At 32.2% G+C, this 15,209-nt stretch overlaps 1 protein-coding gene and 1 long non-coding RNA gene across 2 annotated transcripts; both read right to left on the bottom strand.

The window, feature by feature from the left end:
• Positions 1-3,001: 3,001 nt before the first annotated feature.
• Positions 3,002-7,719, bottom strand: LOC142640990 (uncharacterized). Its single transcript, XR_012845286.1, has 3 exons — positions 6,660-7,719; positions 6,500-6,574; positions 3,002-3,299 (listed from the first exon to the last, which is right to left on the bottom strand). It is a non-coding gene; the product is annotated as an uncharacterized LOC142640990 (long non-coding RNA).
• A 5,335-nt stretch (positions 7,720-13,054) lies between these two features.
• On the bottom strand, positions 13,055-14,117 carry LOC142638774 (uncharacterized). Its single transcript, XM_075812838.1, has 2 exons — positions 13,788-14,117; positions 13,055-13,582 (listed from the first exon to the last, which is right to left on the bottom strand). Exons 1-2 carry the CDS (start codon positions 14,115-14,117, stop codon positions 13,055-13,057), a joined length of 858 nt encoding a protein of 285 aa, XP_075668953.1.
• Between the last annotated feature and the right edge of the window lie 1,092 nt (positions 14,118-15,209).

Here is a 15,209-nt window from a genome sequence, read left to right as displayed (position 1 = left end):
TTTTTGTCTTTAATAACTAAGGACCAAAGAACATATTTGCATTTTTGTAGTCTCTACCACAACTTGGCCATGGAAGCAAGGTTTCTGGGTTTAGCTAAATAAAGACCAATGCCTGGCTTATTTGCTTTGGTCTGTTAACTTTATCCCACCAAGTAAGTCCATTTACATGTGACCATAAATTGAAACACTTGACGTGGTTGGAATTTCTCTGTGCTTACAAATAGTATTTGAATAAAACATTTGGGAAGAATTCAAACAAGGACTGATGTGCATTACCATAGAATTGTGTATTATATAAAAGTAAAATTTGATTGGTTAGATGTCTCACCTATCACAATAAATGAAACGAGAAGAGTAAAAGCTTTCTAACTGTCTAGCTAATACTAATTTAAACAATGTCAAATTACATTATTTAGCCAGCTATAATGAATTGTCTGGCAATCTATCAAGCTTGGTATGTGCAAACAGTTAATCCAGTCATCATCAATCCATTTTAGAATTTAAAGAAGCTTATTTTCCAGCAGTGGTTTCAAAATGGCTGAACCTGAAGCTAAGTACCTAGGACTCCCTATATTCTTTAGTATACTATAAATAAAATGCAGTTTTTAATTATTTATTATTATTAATGTGGTAAAAAGGATTTAAGCAAGAACTTGGGTCAGGAATTCTAAGGTATTAACACAGGCCAGAAGAATTAATCTACTGATTAATTCTTACATACATGCCAATGTATCCTATGACACCCTTTTTTTTCCCAGATGACAACTATAGCTCTTCCTAAATCTATTTGCAAAGCCATTGATGCTTGTCTTAGAAATTTGATGTGGGGAGCCAAATATAGTGGAAAGGGATTGCATGTTATATCCTGATCTTCAATATGCAAGCGCAAGCAAGTTGGGTGGACTTGGCTTAAGGAGTACTTTGGACTTCAATAGAGCACTTTTATACACACTGGGATAGATAGCTGCAGTTGAAAGAGATGCTAAGGGGGTGTCTTTGGTTAAAGGTAAATATCTAAAGGAAGTTTGTTTTTCAAAAGCCTTTAAACCAAAATCATGCTCTTGGCTGTGAAAAGGTATTTGTAGGGGACCTCATGCAACCTGACAGGCAATAATGGGATTTTGAAAGCACACCAATCTCTTAGGAGAATTCACCTCTCCCCCTTCTTTATTCAGGATAAATTGTTATGAACCTCTCACAGTTGTGGAAGTTAATCAATTAAATCTAAGCCTCAGCTAGCAGACACAGGCCCTAAACAAGCTTGAATGGAAACACTAGTGGAAGCAAAAAAAAACTCATGAAAGGCACAAATTATTGTTCTGGGGAAAAGCATGGGACATCCAACCTACTAATTTTTTTTTTCAGCGTCAAATGGGGTTTAAAAGACACTCAAATGTCTTTTCTGTCTTCTTCTTTTTTTGTCAGTGCTCCTTCACTATTATAACATGATCTCATACCATAAGGTCTTTGAATTTTGCATCCGTTAGTTCTCAGCCTATTTATAAGTAGATAAAAAATACTTTTCCTATTAGGCATTTTCAAATCATCAATCCAGAAGAAGAGAAATTTATGCTCTGCAGCAACCTCTTTTGATAGAATGTGGTGAATCATAAACCAAAATCTTGTATGAAAATGTAACCCCTAAGGCCCTAACCCTAGAGAAGCTGCCCAGCTTATAAACAAAAGCTTCAGTTAGCATATGAAAAATTAAGATGCTCACATTAGATAAAATCAACTGCTGTATTCCACCTTAACCAGTTTGGGCCAAAGTGAATTTTGATGCTGCAACCCATCATGATCTAGTTTCTGCGGTAGTGTGTTGTTGAGATTAAAATGGAGATTTTATTTAAGCAGAGTTCCTAGTTTCTTGTAATAACTCTATATATTGAAGCTTAGGAAACTCTTTACAAAAACCAAGATACATTATTTTTGAAGGCAACACTAGCAATGCAATCAACACCTTAAACTAATAACAATTTAACTAAAACATCACCCTTTTGCATATCGTTCTCAAGAGGTTCATATGCTTCATACAGTAAAACAAAAACATTATTATAGCAATACAGTAATGAATGCAGGTATGCAGGGGACTGCCATAGATATAACTGTGTGTGTGTGTGTATTCTTTGTCACACTGCCATTCATTAGCATTTACACTTTCATGGCCAAGAAGAACAAAGGAAAACATCCAAAATTTGATCATTTGGTAAATACCTCATGAAAGGATACAACATGGATTAGAAATTTGCAGAGATACTGTTAGCTGTCAAGATGTTCACTGCATTAAGTAAATTTCAGCACAACAACATTAAATTTCACTTTTTTAGTAAGGATAAAAAATAAGTTCCAAGTAGGACCCTGCAGTGGCAATGACAAGCTAATTTATGAACTCATCCATTGACAAGTTTTGAAAAAGAAACAAGGAAGATATATTTTATCAAACTCCAGGATTTGGAATGTAAGATTTGGATTTTGTTGCCAAAAATTAGGTTGTAAGATATTATGGCCTTTAGGGAGACATTATATCTGAATCCATAGTGTTTGATACTAATTGAACTTGTGTTGAATTTATTGATTAGATGTGGACTACAGTTTTTATCATTATGAATAGTGCATATGGCAAAATTTTATAGTTTGTTTTTTTATTTAGATGAGTGATTTAAATTTTTTGAAACAATAATCACAATTCAAGAGGTTCAAAATAAGAAGCAAAAACAGAATCAACACAGCAAACATTTACCAAATATCAAAAACAGAACCTGCAATGAACTAGGTAGCAATACTACAACAGTGAAAACAACACAAAACATAAATGGCAACACCACACCAGATACAACATATTAGTCTTTAGAGGTAGTAGAGGACACTCCCCAATCTGCACATATAACCTTTTTTGTTCATAGCAGTTTTCTATTTTTTTTTTCTTTGCATGAATAAAGAAAATGAATACATATGTTTTTTGGTAGTTCAGATGTCATACACTTTTACATATAGTTTACACTTTCACAAAGCATAGCAAATGTCATTATATAGATTTTTAAGCCACATCAAAGCCATTACATGTGAGCATACCAAGCAAACACTTGGCATACTTAAACCACTCTAATGACAACAAATACAATTCAACTAAAACATCACTCTTTGCGTAGCATGAGTTCAAGAGGTTCATATGCTTTGTATCGAAAAGATAACGCAATTACAACAATACAATAACAAAGGCAGCAGTGCAGGGGAAAAACAACTACTGAACTTCTGGTTGGTTGAGCACTTGAAAATCCTTGAAACATTGCATTTGAAGCCTGACAGTAAGAATAATAGAAATATAAATAATAAATAAAAAGCAATATAAAAATATAAAAAGGAAAATGGTATATAATATGTGAAAGGGGGAAATGCAGGCTTACCAACTGAATTCGCAAGCAACTAAAACTTGATAGCTCAAATGTATTTCCTATAAAACTTGGTAATGTGAATTATAACATTACGTTCTGTTTGTTTTAGCATTAACGTTTTCTGAAAAATGGTTCATTTTTCAAAAAACATTTTCTAGAAAATTGTCTTATTTTCCAGTGTTTGGTAACGACCTTGAAAATGAGCTTGAAAATATTTTTTGGTGTTTGGTATGCAATTTTTTAAAATATTTCTTGTATAATTTAAAACATGTATATTATGTAAACTAACTAATGTAATCATTATAAATAAAAAACCAAGAATGAATTTGGTTTTCATACTAAAATTTTGACAATAGATACAATCAAAATTAATTAGTTGTCAAATTGTTTGTATATGAAAAATAGTAGGCACATAAAAGGATACCAATAAGATACCAACTTTTTTTTTATAATACAATAATAGACCAACTTGAAGTAAGTAACTTGTTCAACTTTCAAGAACCTTTTTCTCAAAAAAAAAAAAAAATCAAGAACCATACTTAAATAAATTATAATAAATAGGTATATAACTATTATAATCAAACTAATTAATTAACAAAATGTGACACTAATATGAACTACAAGTTCAATAGGTATAAAGATATAAGTTTTTCATCCATAATTTTTTTTAAAAATAATAATAATAATAAATTTTTTCTTGAAAAAAAAAAAAAAATTGGACTCAATCCAAATTGACACGCAGCCTTTATCAATAGCCCAGTAAGATAAAAAAAAATATTAAAAGATAAAATATCATCATCTCATTCCCTGTTTGGTTAATGAGAAAAATGAACCCAAAATTTCGTTTCTTAAAATTTTCTCATCCTTTCATGTATTGGAGTTTGTTTTCTTGTTGGGGTGAGTTTTAAGTTCCAACAAATTCCTAGTGCTTAGGGCTCTCTATTCACAGAGCCATGGCTGAGGCCAACAAAAGCAACGATTTTAAAGAAGGTAAATCTCTCTCTATTTCTCTGTGCTATTAATGCTTTATGGGCTTATTATGTTAATTAGCCTCGAACCTGCGCGTTGCGCATGATAATTATTTTATGGTGGTTTTATTAAAAAAATTTAATACAATTTAAACTAATTTAATAAAGAGTAATGTATTTTGTAATTATAATTTTATTTATTATAAGAATAATCATAAATGTAATATAGGAACAATCATAAATCATAAATTTAATAATTTTTGTCTTATTAAAATGAAAAAAATACAATTTTTCTCAAAAATTCAAAAGGCAAGGTAATGAAAATATTTATTTTTTAATAAAAGTTATTTATAACATTTTGTGAATCATTAAAAAGAATATAAAATTTGGAAATTATTCTTTTAGTTTTAAAAAAACTTTCTCAAACTTATTTTTTCTGCCTACGATACAAAACACAGAAAAAAGTAACTAAAAAATTAATAAAACTTAACTATGATTAATTGGACCAATTAAGAAAACAGTATATTGTTTATGATTTACTAAGGTTATTTTCTTTGCAGAAATTGTAATTTCGTCCACCCAAAACATATTATCAAATAAACAATTATTAGTAAAATCTAATAATTAAATTTCTATATATGCATTGTTATAAAATAATAATAATAATTAAAGTAAAATTGTGAAAGATAAAATTTGTTTCTCATCCAATAATTTTTGTTTAGCCAACCTTTGCTTTTCTCTAAATAAATGGCATTATAGAGTACTTCTAATACAATTATTAAGAGTACTTTGTCCACCACAAATGATTAAAAAATAAACAAAAATGATTAAAGTCTCATAGTTTAACATCTAAATTGAGCACTATAAAAATCATGCTATCAAATTACAGTAACTACCAAATCAAATTATCCAAATCATGCTATGTAGTAGAATAATATTATATTTTTATACGCTATATTTAATCCTTTATAATGCAATAGGATAACATTTAACAATCAAAGAGAGAAAAAAAACAAAAACAAAAACAAAACTGAATCGCATTAACCAAAAATAAATTAAAAAATATAAAAAATTATCAACCTAAAGCGAAGAAGTAAGAAAAATAAAAAATAAAAATCCATCCAAAAATTGTGTGTGTGTGTGTGTGAGAGAGAGAGAGAGAGAGAGAGAGAGAGAGAGAGAACCTTTTTTTGTAAGGGAAAACTATGCATAAAATGAAAGAGATAGTGACAAATTTATAGTAAGAGGGTGTGAATAAGAAGAGACAAAAATAGAGAAAGATGAAGGAAAAGATGAAGAATGATATTAATGTATAGAGTAGTGGGGAGATGAGAAGGTGAGGAAAGGAGAAATGTTGGAGAAGTAGTGGGGAGATGAAAAGAAAAGGGAGAGAGAAAGGTTGGAGAAGTGTAAATATGAAATAAAAATAATTATAAGAAAGTGGAAAGAAAAAAGATAATGACGTGAACGCTGACGTGGCTCAACGTGAGCGTAACAGTATTAAACGCTACGCTCAGCTTTTAGTAATATATAAATTCCATGAAGGATTTTTTTTTTCTTCTCTCTCTATATATCTTTGTGTGTACTAGCTAGGTTCTTGGGTTTTTGGGGGTGGTTCACTTGATAGATCTTTGTCACCCCTATCTTAGGATTTTCTCAATGATTTAAAAGATGAAACCACTTGTTTCTACTTCTAAGAAACAAAGAAAGAATTAGACCATGAGAAAATTTGGAGTTCATTGGAGGTAAAAATGTGTAGAGAAGTGTGTTGTTGAGGAGGGACATGAGTTTGGTTATTTACAGGGAATTTGTATATGTGTGTGTGTCTATATATATATACCCATTAAAAATAACAGCAATCTGGGAGAAATTAGTATCTAACCTTGCCCATTACTTTAGCATAACTAAGGTGCCCACTAAATTAAGTAAGAATTTTGAATATATCGATTAATAATACAATAAGCCATAAGATGCAAGAGAAGAAAAATTCATCATCATGGTGTTTCTGATAATTTTTACTAACAATTCAAGAAAAAAATGGTAACAAAATGGGCTCATTCCACATGCAAAGAACAAATAAAGCAGAATAAATTCGCATTAGGGTAGTCTCAATGAATGGAATCAGAAAAATAAGTGTACCTGCTCTCTAAATTGCACTTCTGCTCTTTAAATTGCGCTTGTTTTTCTCCTTGAGTGCACAGCAGCAACTTCAACCTGACCATAAATGTATGATAACTATTCTCCACATAAATTACATTTCTAAGCTAATTTTGCAAAAGCCCATGAGATTCAAAAGTACCTTTAATGGAGTTTCATTAGGGCTTAGGAACAGATTCCCATGGATGTATTTTCCTTTACAAGTAATCTTATTAGTGGCTAAATATGAAGAAGGGAGATTGTGCCATGGATTTGGGCAAAAGGAATGGCAATCTGTGATTTCTTCTTCAATTTTTCTGACAATGTATATAAAGAATGATCTTCAACATTGAGCCAATTGTTTTCTATTCTCTCCCAACAAAAAAATTGTTTCCTATTCTCTAAAATTATCCACTAGAGGAACCGTTCATTTTGTAGAATAATTCAATTATAGAATTATTTTATAATTGAATTACAATTCAACCTTTCATCTTTCAATCATTGAAGAATAATTCAACATTGTACTAATGTTAATGGGAACGCTTTCACAAAACCAATTGTAGAACATTCAACATTGTACCAACATTTTACTAGATAAGATATTTGTGCAAACTTGCAAGAAGAAAACTTGTGCCAATTAAACTTGTAATAAAATGGCACCACCCAACAACCTTGACTTGGTCCCTCAAAAAAAAAGAAAAGAAAGCAAGCTTGACTTTTTATAAATTTTTGTATGGACAAAGGCATGGTTTTGAAATTCAGACCAGACCGTACGGTCCGACCTGGTTAACCGAAAACTGTTCGCTAAGACGGTTCTTTTAACACTCAAGAGAAGAAGAAGGTATTTACCCGCCTGGTTTTCAAAACCGTAGACGATTCTTGCGGTTTCAAGCCAAAGCTTAAAAAAAATGGAAGAAAAGAGAAGAAGAATGTATTTACAGCACCCTCTCACCATTTTTAAGAAAACCTCTAGGAAAAATAAATCAAAACAAAGAATTAAAAAGAAAAAAGTAGTATAAGAATATATAACTCTTTGATGATCTGCCTCAACAAGCTACCAGATCCAAAACTTTGGTCCTTATCGAGTTATCGTCCGTTGCAGCCTCTAGTAGATGACCGGCAATCAGATTTCTCCATATCAGTGCACAGTGGCACTGAGACTCTTTCTCCCTTAACTTGGACTGTTGTGTTTTCTTTTCTTTTGCTGAGATTTCTTTGGGTTGATGAAGAATGCGTTTGGATAGCACAACACGTCCACGTCCAGCCCCTTTTCTTTTTTCTTTTTTCCACGTGCATATGTCGCTGTTCATTGGCCATGAACAGTAATTTTAGGCCAATAAACAGTACTTTTTGAGATGAACAGTAATTTTTACACATTAAAAAATTATTTTTGTACAGTATTTTCAGTTTTCAGTTTTCAATTTTCAACAATAAATTTTATCCAAACAGATCCGAAGTTTTTTTCTGTTTGGTAAAGGCGTTTATAGCCTGGTAAATAACGCCAGTCAAGTTTGTCTTCTCGTCCACCGTATACCACTGTACCAGTCTCTGTTCTGGCCACGTAATTTGTTTATACCTTTGATGAGAAGATAGAAAGATTTTCTTTTTTGGTAAATGATGAAAGACTTTTTCAAGTGAGATAGAAAAATAAAATGTATATCAATTTCTTCAATCTTAGCTAGACATAAATACTTTTCAAAAGAAAAAAAATAGATGGATATTAAATATATTTTATTTTAGGTTATAAAAATATAAAATTATATTTAAGACCAAGATTGTGGGGCTTTTTGTATTTGGGAACCCTTACCCTAGGCAACTGCCTAGGCGTTGAGCCAATCCTGGAAATGGATTATGGGTTTCTCTAGTAAATTGTTACCATTTTGAACTTAGGTATAGTAGTTGAATTATGGGAGGTTAGGGGTGGGTACAAATAGGCTCTCAAACATAAACATGATTGTTAAAATTCCACTTTGGAGATATTACAATTCTAGATTTGCTAAACTATTCAGATTATATAAGAATAAGTAATTTTGAAATAATTATAACCAATTGGTTAGACACTTGAACTCAATTTTTTTATTAAGAAAAAAATTGCTTTAAAAAGATAAACTTTGACAGGTAGTTTTTAAGGAAACTATGGAAGCAGGTCTGAGAGTAGTGATTCGAAATCATCAGGGACAGATTCTTGCCTCTTTGTCAGAAAAAATTAAGCTCCCTTCTTCAATTGATGATGTAAAAGCTATGGTGGCTGTCAAAGCTATTTCTTTTGCTTCAGATCTTGGATTCTTTCTAGTATTCTTGAGAGAGATTGGGAGACAATTATCAAATTTTTGAGGAGTGATGAGGAATATTTTGCTTCTTATAAAAATTCTATAAATGCCTTTGATTATATTTCTTTTTCTCATACTCATACCAAAACAAGCAATACATTTATAGCTCATAACTTAGTTAAACATACAAGACATTTTAGTTGTTGTTCAATGTGGATGAATGATATTTTTTCACACCTTCATAATGTATTCTTAGCCGATTATAACTAATTTTCTTTAATTGAAATTTGAAGTATTTCTTCTGCAAAAAAATAAAAAAAATAAATTCATTATTGACTTTTTACTTAATCTTTTATAATAGGCTAATCCAAAGCCCAAGAGTCATCCTACAAGTTCGCTAATAGCCCAAACTCGATAACTGGATGTAATGCCCTAAAGAGACATTCATTCTCTTCATTAATATCCCTTATCAGAGAGGAATGAACCAAACACCAGTTTTCCAGTTTGGGCTGTCCTCATTAAAAGCCCATCCTCGAGTCTGACCCATTAACCTTAAACAAAATTCCAGCCTTAGAAGCAAGGTTTTTGGGTATCGCCCAATAAAAACCTATGCTCTGTTCACTTTATTTCAACCAAGTCTATTGAAATAGATTTATTTGATGTTCAGTTTAAATTTTACAAATCTATACAGTGCCATGACATTACAATGTTCAGTTTAAATTTTAACATTTCCTCGCCAGGAATTTTTTTTAGGGGAGTAAACTAAACATAACAAAAAAAAAAAAAAAAAAACTGATAACTAGAAAGGTGGAGGTCCAAATTTTATAATTACCATACTATATTTTTAGGTGTCTTACAAGTAGAAAATGAAATAGTTTAGTCAAAAGTTATGACACCATTTTTGTGTGTATTTAAAGTATATTTTAAAAAAAAGTTATTCCCCACCTTCTTTCATAGTACTAAAATAATTTATAACTAAACCAAACAATTAAAGTGAATTTGTATTTGTATCAATACTTTAATAAATAAGTACACATATTACTATATTAAATATAATCATATAATATATCATAAACAACGGTAATAATTTTTTTTAATTTAGCAATAATAATAACTTAATTTGATTACTTAATCCGCTATCAAAATTAATACAAATTAAAATAATATAACAATTGTGAAAAATGTAAACCACAAAAGACATATGATATACAAAATTAAACACAAAACCTATACACAGTTGGATCATTTATCAAAACTAAATATAAAATAAAATAATATAATATTATAATAGATGCTAGCCGTAGACCACAACAAAACTAATAGAAAGTTGTAGAAGATTCAAAAGGCAAAGGCATAAACTGAAGTAGACTATTTCTTTTAGACTAACATGCATAAACAAAGAGAAAGAGATACACTTGCGTTTGGGATGAGCTGATTTTTTCAGCTTATCTCCACTTTTAGCTTATTTAGCTATTATTTATGGGTTTTATTACATTTTTTAGTACCATTCATGGGTTCTACTGCACTATTCAGCTAATTTTTATCTTTATCTACAATACTTTCAGTAAAAAAAATTTCAGTTTTAACTAAATAAGCTATTTTCAAACGGACACATAGAAGCGTATAGTGGAGTTCGGCTTTGGCTTCGGCTCAGGCGACAATTGGGAGTGGCAAATCGGCAATTTGTGGAGGCAAACGGATAATTGCAGGTTAAAGACAGCAATAGTGGCGTAAGGGATAAATTTTTTTCCTAAATAAATTTGGGTTTTTTTTAGTAAATGACTGATATTTGAATTTATAGATGACCTGATTTACAAAGGATTTTTCTTTTTGGTGGATAATAATCATAATATTGCTGATTTGGGGTTTGTTAAAATTTTTGTTGTTGTTCATATAAATTTGGACAGGCTATGGGCAACGAATGGGCTGGTTTTTTTTTGGTGGTAAAGGGTCTTTTTGAACTAATTTTGAAATTTGAGGGAGGCCCAACGGATTAAAGAGGAGTAATTTCGCAAATAAGGAGCTAAAATCAATCTTTCTTTTTTTTTTTTCAAAGTCCTGAGGGGGAATTCAAGTAAAATTAGTGAGAATTTAAGGTAATTTTTAGATTTAATAGTACTATTAGTAGGAATTTCAAAAAGTCAGGGGGGCCATGGCCCCCGGCCCTCCTAGCTCACCAAATTCCCATATCACTAATCATTAAATGTGAGTATAAAGGGAAATTTTGATCAGCTAAAAAATAGAGTTTGAGAAGAACATTCACGAAGATTTCAAATCAGGACCAAACAAACAAGCACCTCTGGTTTGGATGATTGACTATAGACGGTGAATCTTGACTATAATTTGAATTTCATGGAAGCAGTGGAAGACACTTCCAACCTTCATTTCTTAAGCGACGGAATGGGAGTGTGGATCGTTTGATGCATATTCACTTGACACATTACCTCTGTATATATAGCAATATTGCTTCATATGAGAGTTTTAAAGGAAAAACGTTGACACAGGCCAGCACATTTCTAAACATATGCCATGATAGAATTTGATGAAGATGTTTTCCTGTCATATAAGGAAAGCATTTTACTTGGAGAGGAGGAGCTCGTGAAAGGGAATTGCAAAATGTGTAGCCTCAAATTTTGGGGTTTGGTGGTGAACTAATTTCTCACCTGAGATCCACTAATTTGGTTAACTAGTGTATGGATAGGCACCAGTTGTCATTCATGCGCTGATTTGAAATTTGAATTTTTTGCAACAATTTTCCTACTTGTACTTGAATCCAAAGATTCGTTGGGAGCTCCGAGATTCTATGTTAAAATTTTTAAAGAACTTGCAACTCGAATTTTATATTATAAGTATTTCAAGTTTCACAAATACTTTTTAATGAAAAAATAGTTCTACAAGGACTTTTTAATTAAAAAATATAGATCAGCAAGTGCCATTGACACATTTTAAGGAAGTGGATTTTTTGAAACTTGAGTTACATGCAAAACTCAAGTTTCATGAACTTGAGTTATAAAATAATGGTAGATTGTTAAATATTTTGCAAAAAGTGATATATTGTTAAATATTTCACCAAATAATAGTATTTGGCTATTTTTTTCCAAGAGTATGAAATTACAAATATGAAATAACAAAGCACTTTATACATTATCAAATTCATAAAATAAAGGAAAATGCTAAAAGTCATAAATTAGTTTATAATTTTTTTTACAAACTGATGATGTGATAAATGGTTATTGAAAAGTAAAATGTTAGTAGTGGATCCAAATAAGAATTGGTAAGAATTGTTCATATTAATAATTTGTAAAAATATTGTAAAATAATTTGTGACGGTAATATTACTCTAAAATAAAAATGGATTCTCTCTTGTCTCCTTGAAATTTTCCTTTTCACATCTAGTTAGAAAAATCTTTGATTTCAAATTTTCCCTTGACACCATAAGACAATCTTTAATTTTACTGGTTATTTTTTAATTTTGATAGAAGCATTAAGTAAAATATATATTTTTTTTTGGTTGGAAATGGTGTCGTCTCCACTTCAGAGAGTGCAAGACTTTATGAAACGGTGTCGCAAGAAGTAAGTGTTTTACGTGTGTGCATCATGAGTGAGATTACGAACAGTCAGTTAGGTTGCGTTTGGTTCGACGGTAAATCAATTCCGGACGGAAAATTATTTCCGGAAAAAATATTTTCCCGTAAAGAAAATGTACTCATGCTGTTTGGTTGCACCATGGAAAATAAGGGCAGCAAACAAATTCCACTGTTTGGCATTTTCTGAAATTCGTTTTACTGTATTCATTTTCCCATGTTTGGTTTGTTCACACATTTTACGGAAAATATGAAATGCATTCACAAATAAAAACCTGCATTGCCTAGATGAACCTGTAATAGTAGAAAAATAATCATCCACTTCAACAGTTACAAAAAGCATCACAAAAATAATCATCGACTTCAACATCAACAAAGAGCATCCGAATATCACGTGGTAATATTTATATCAAAACGCACATAATGTACTTTCACCATTACAAGTCCATGGTATGCAAAATTGATACCTACACGTGGTATCTGAACAGTACACATGTGCCCTACATGCTTAAAATCACCACACATAACTTGGGCAATTGTATCGTCCCAATAATACAAAAGAGTTCACATCCTACAGGTTACAAATACATACATAGGCTACTTACCGATAATACAATTGTCACATATATCATACAATGTTAGGATCATACTAGTACTACATCACACACAATCCCTACCATCACAATCAGCACTAAACAGACAAGTCAGAGTCGAGTGAACAAATAACTATCCATCCAAAGCTTCCTTAGCTTAGTATTCTTGGCCAGAAATCCCCTAGCTACCTTCTTATTTTCACACAGATGGTCAAAGGCAGTTGCGAGCATATCTTCACTATACCCATCCACCGCCATAGCCATCACCTCAGAGTAAAGACTATTAAAATCAACAGGCCCCCGACTGATTTCTTTCAAGGCCACAGCAATTTCCTTAAGCTGATCAGACAAATCAGTCAGAGCGCTATCATCAGAGGGAGGTGCACGGCCTCTTTTGCGGTACTTTGAAAGTGTGGACCCAGTGGTGGACGATTCTACCACATTCTTCCCCTTATCCACCACACCCTCCTCCCCATTATCAACCACCATCTCAGTGCTCTCTGCATTGTCATGCTCTGTGTCGATATCAACATATGACTTAGCAAAGCTTCCTGTGGCCAAATCCTTACCCACTACAATGGCCAACTCATCATACATCTCTATCTTCTTGTTCAAAAAATCAGCATGCTTACGATGCGCCTGTAAGGGAGACAGGAACATACAATAACAATGCAATGATCACTTCACTCATAAATTCAATATTCAATTCAATATTGATGTCATTAGATGATTTATGTGAATGATAAACAAGTATAAGCTATTATTACCACAAGAGACATAATCCATGATTTATGGGATAAGAACAATAGAAAATATAATGCACAAATATAGTTGAAAGCCATACCATAACTTCCTCTTGGTACGTCTTCGCATCACACGTGATCATTTTTAAGCTATCATCCCAACCGAACCCACTCTTCTTTTGAAGAGTTTGAATGGTAGTCCACATTGTCCTCAAAGTACGCATTCGATTCTCAACATACGAGGGGTGGCACTCGACCCCAAACTGTTCAGTTATCGCCTTGGCGACAGTAGCGAAGGAACCGGGCTTAAAAGTGTTCGAGGGCTTGTTGCCCTTCATGGCCTCTTCGGCAAGTACAGTTAGCATCATCGTGTGCATTGGTGGCAACCATCGGAATTGCTTACTACCCACCTTTTCTTTTCCTTTCGACATTACTACATATGATAATTGCATAGTGAGACTAGCATTTAAACAATCCAAGTAGCATTCACAAATTACTGTGCATATGAACAACAAATCAAACACACATACAACCACAATTATAGATGTGCACAACAGAACGAAACAACTACTGGAAATAATAATGTATTGTTGAAAATAATAATCCTTACACCACCAGAAGTCTACAGTAAATAGAGTAAGCATATATAAAACAAGAATATAGTACATATGACAATCATATAAATCTAAATAAAGTTCTACTCTCCACTCCTGGCATAATCAGACCACATAGCTTTGCATATCTCATCTCTCTTAGCATTCCACACTTTACTATCTTCAACGGACTCCCGACGTGACTGTGTTTCTTGTTGGGAGCCACTACCCTCTACTTGGTTCATTGCAGCTTCCATAATATAGTCAGCAGGATCAACCCCCATAATGTGATTATGAATCACACAACATGCTAACACTACTTTCACTTGTGTTTCAAAAGACCAAAATGGTTCTGCATCCAATACTCGAAAACGTTTCTTCAACACTCCAAACCCTCGCTCAATGGTAGTTCTCAAGGAAGAGTGTCGGAGGTTGAACAATTCTTGTTCATTCTCAGGAGGACGATCACTAAACTCTTTCAAGTGATATCGCACACTCTGATAGGGTAACAGAATTCCATTTTTATTACCATACCCAGTATCACCAAGATAATACTTACCTACATATGTTCAAAAATAAAACCAAATCACTACTATGCTTCGAAAAATGCACAAAATTTATTAGACTAATAAACTCAAAAGGTGAAGTAATTCTATAATACCTGAGGGAATTGAAAATCCCCTTGGCCTAGCAAATGCATCATTTAACACACGTGAATCATGTGCACTGCCTTCCCATCCAGCCAATACATAAGTGAACTTCAAGTCAAAACTAATGGCAGCTAACACATTTTGTGTGGTTCCACCTTTGCGACCACGAAACCTTCCTTGTATCTCAGGTGGCACAGATGCACGAACATGTGTACCATCTATCGCTCCAACACAATCCTAATTTTCGACAAACATAATGATTTAGAATTACACAAACTTT

The sequence above is a fragment of the Castanea sativa genome, chromosome 6, assembly GCF_040712315.1.
Source record: "Castanea sativa cultivar Marrone di Chiusa Pesio chromosome 6, ASM4071231v1".
NCBI lineage: Eukaryota > Viridiplantae > Streptophyta > Magnoliopsida > Fagales > Fagaceae > Castanea > Castanea sativa.
The sequence above is the reverse complement of the archived record's forward strand: the minus strand, read 5'-3'. Positions and strand labels throughout refer to the sequence as shown.

Coding starts and splice junctions, on each gene's coding strand:
- LOC142638774 (XM_075812838.1), bottom strand. CDS start 14,117: ATGTCGAAAGGAAAAGAAAAGGTGGGTAGTAAGCAATTCCGATGGTTG. Junction 13,583..13,787: donor CGTACCAAGAGGAAGTTATG/GTATGGCTTTCA, acceptor TCTCCCTTACAG/GCGCATCGTAAGCATGCTGA.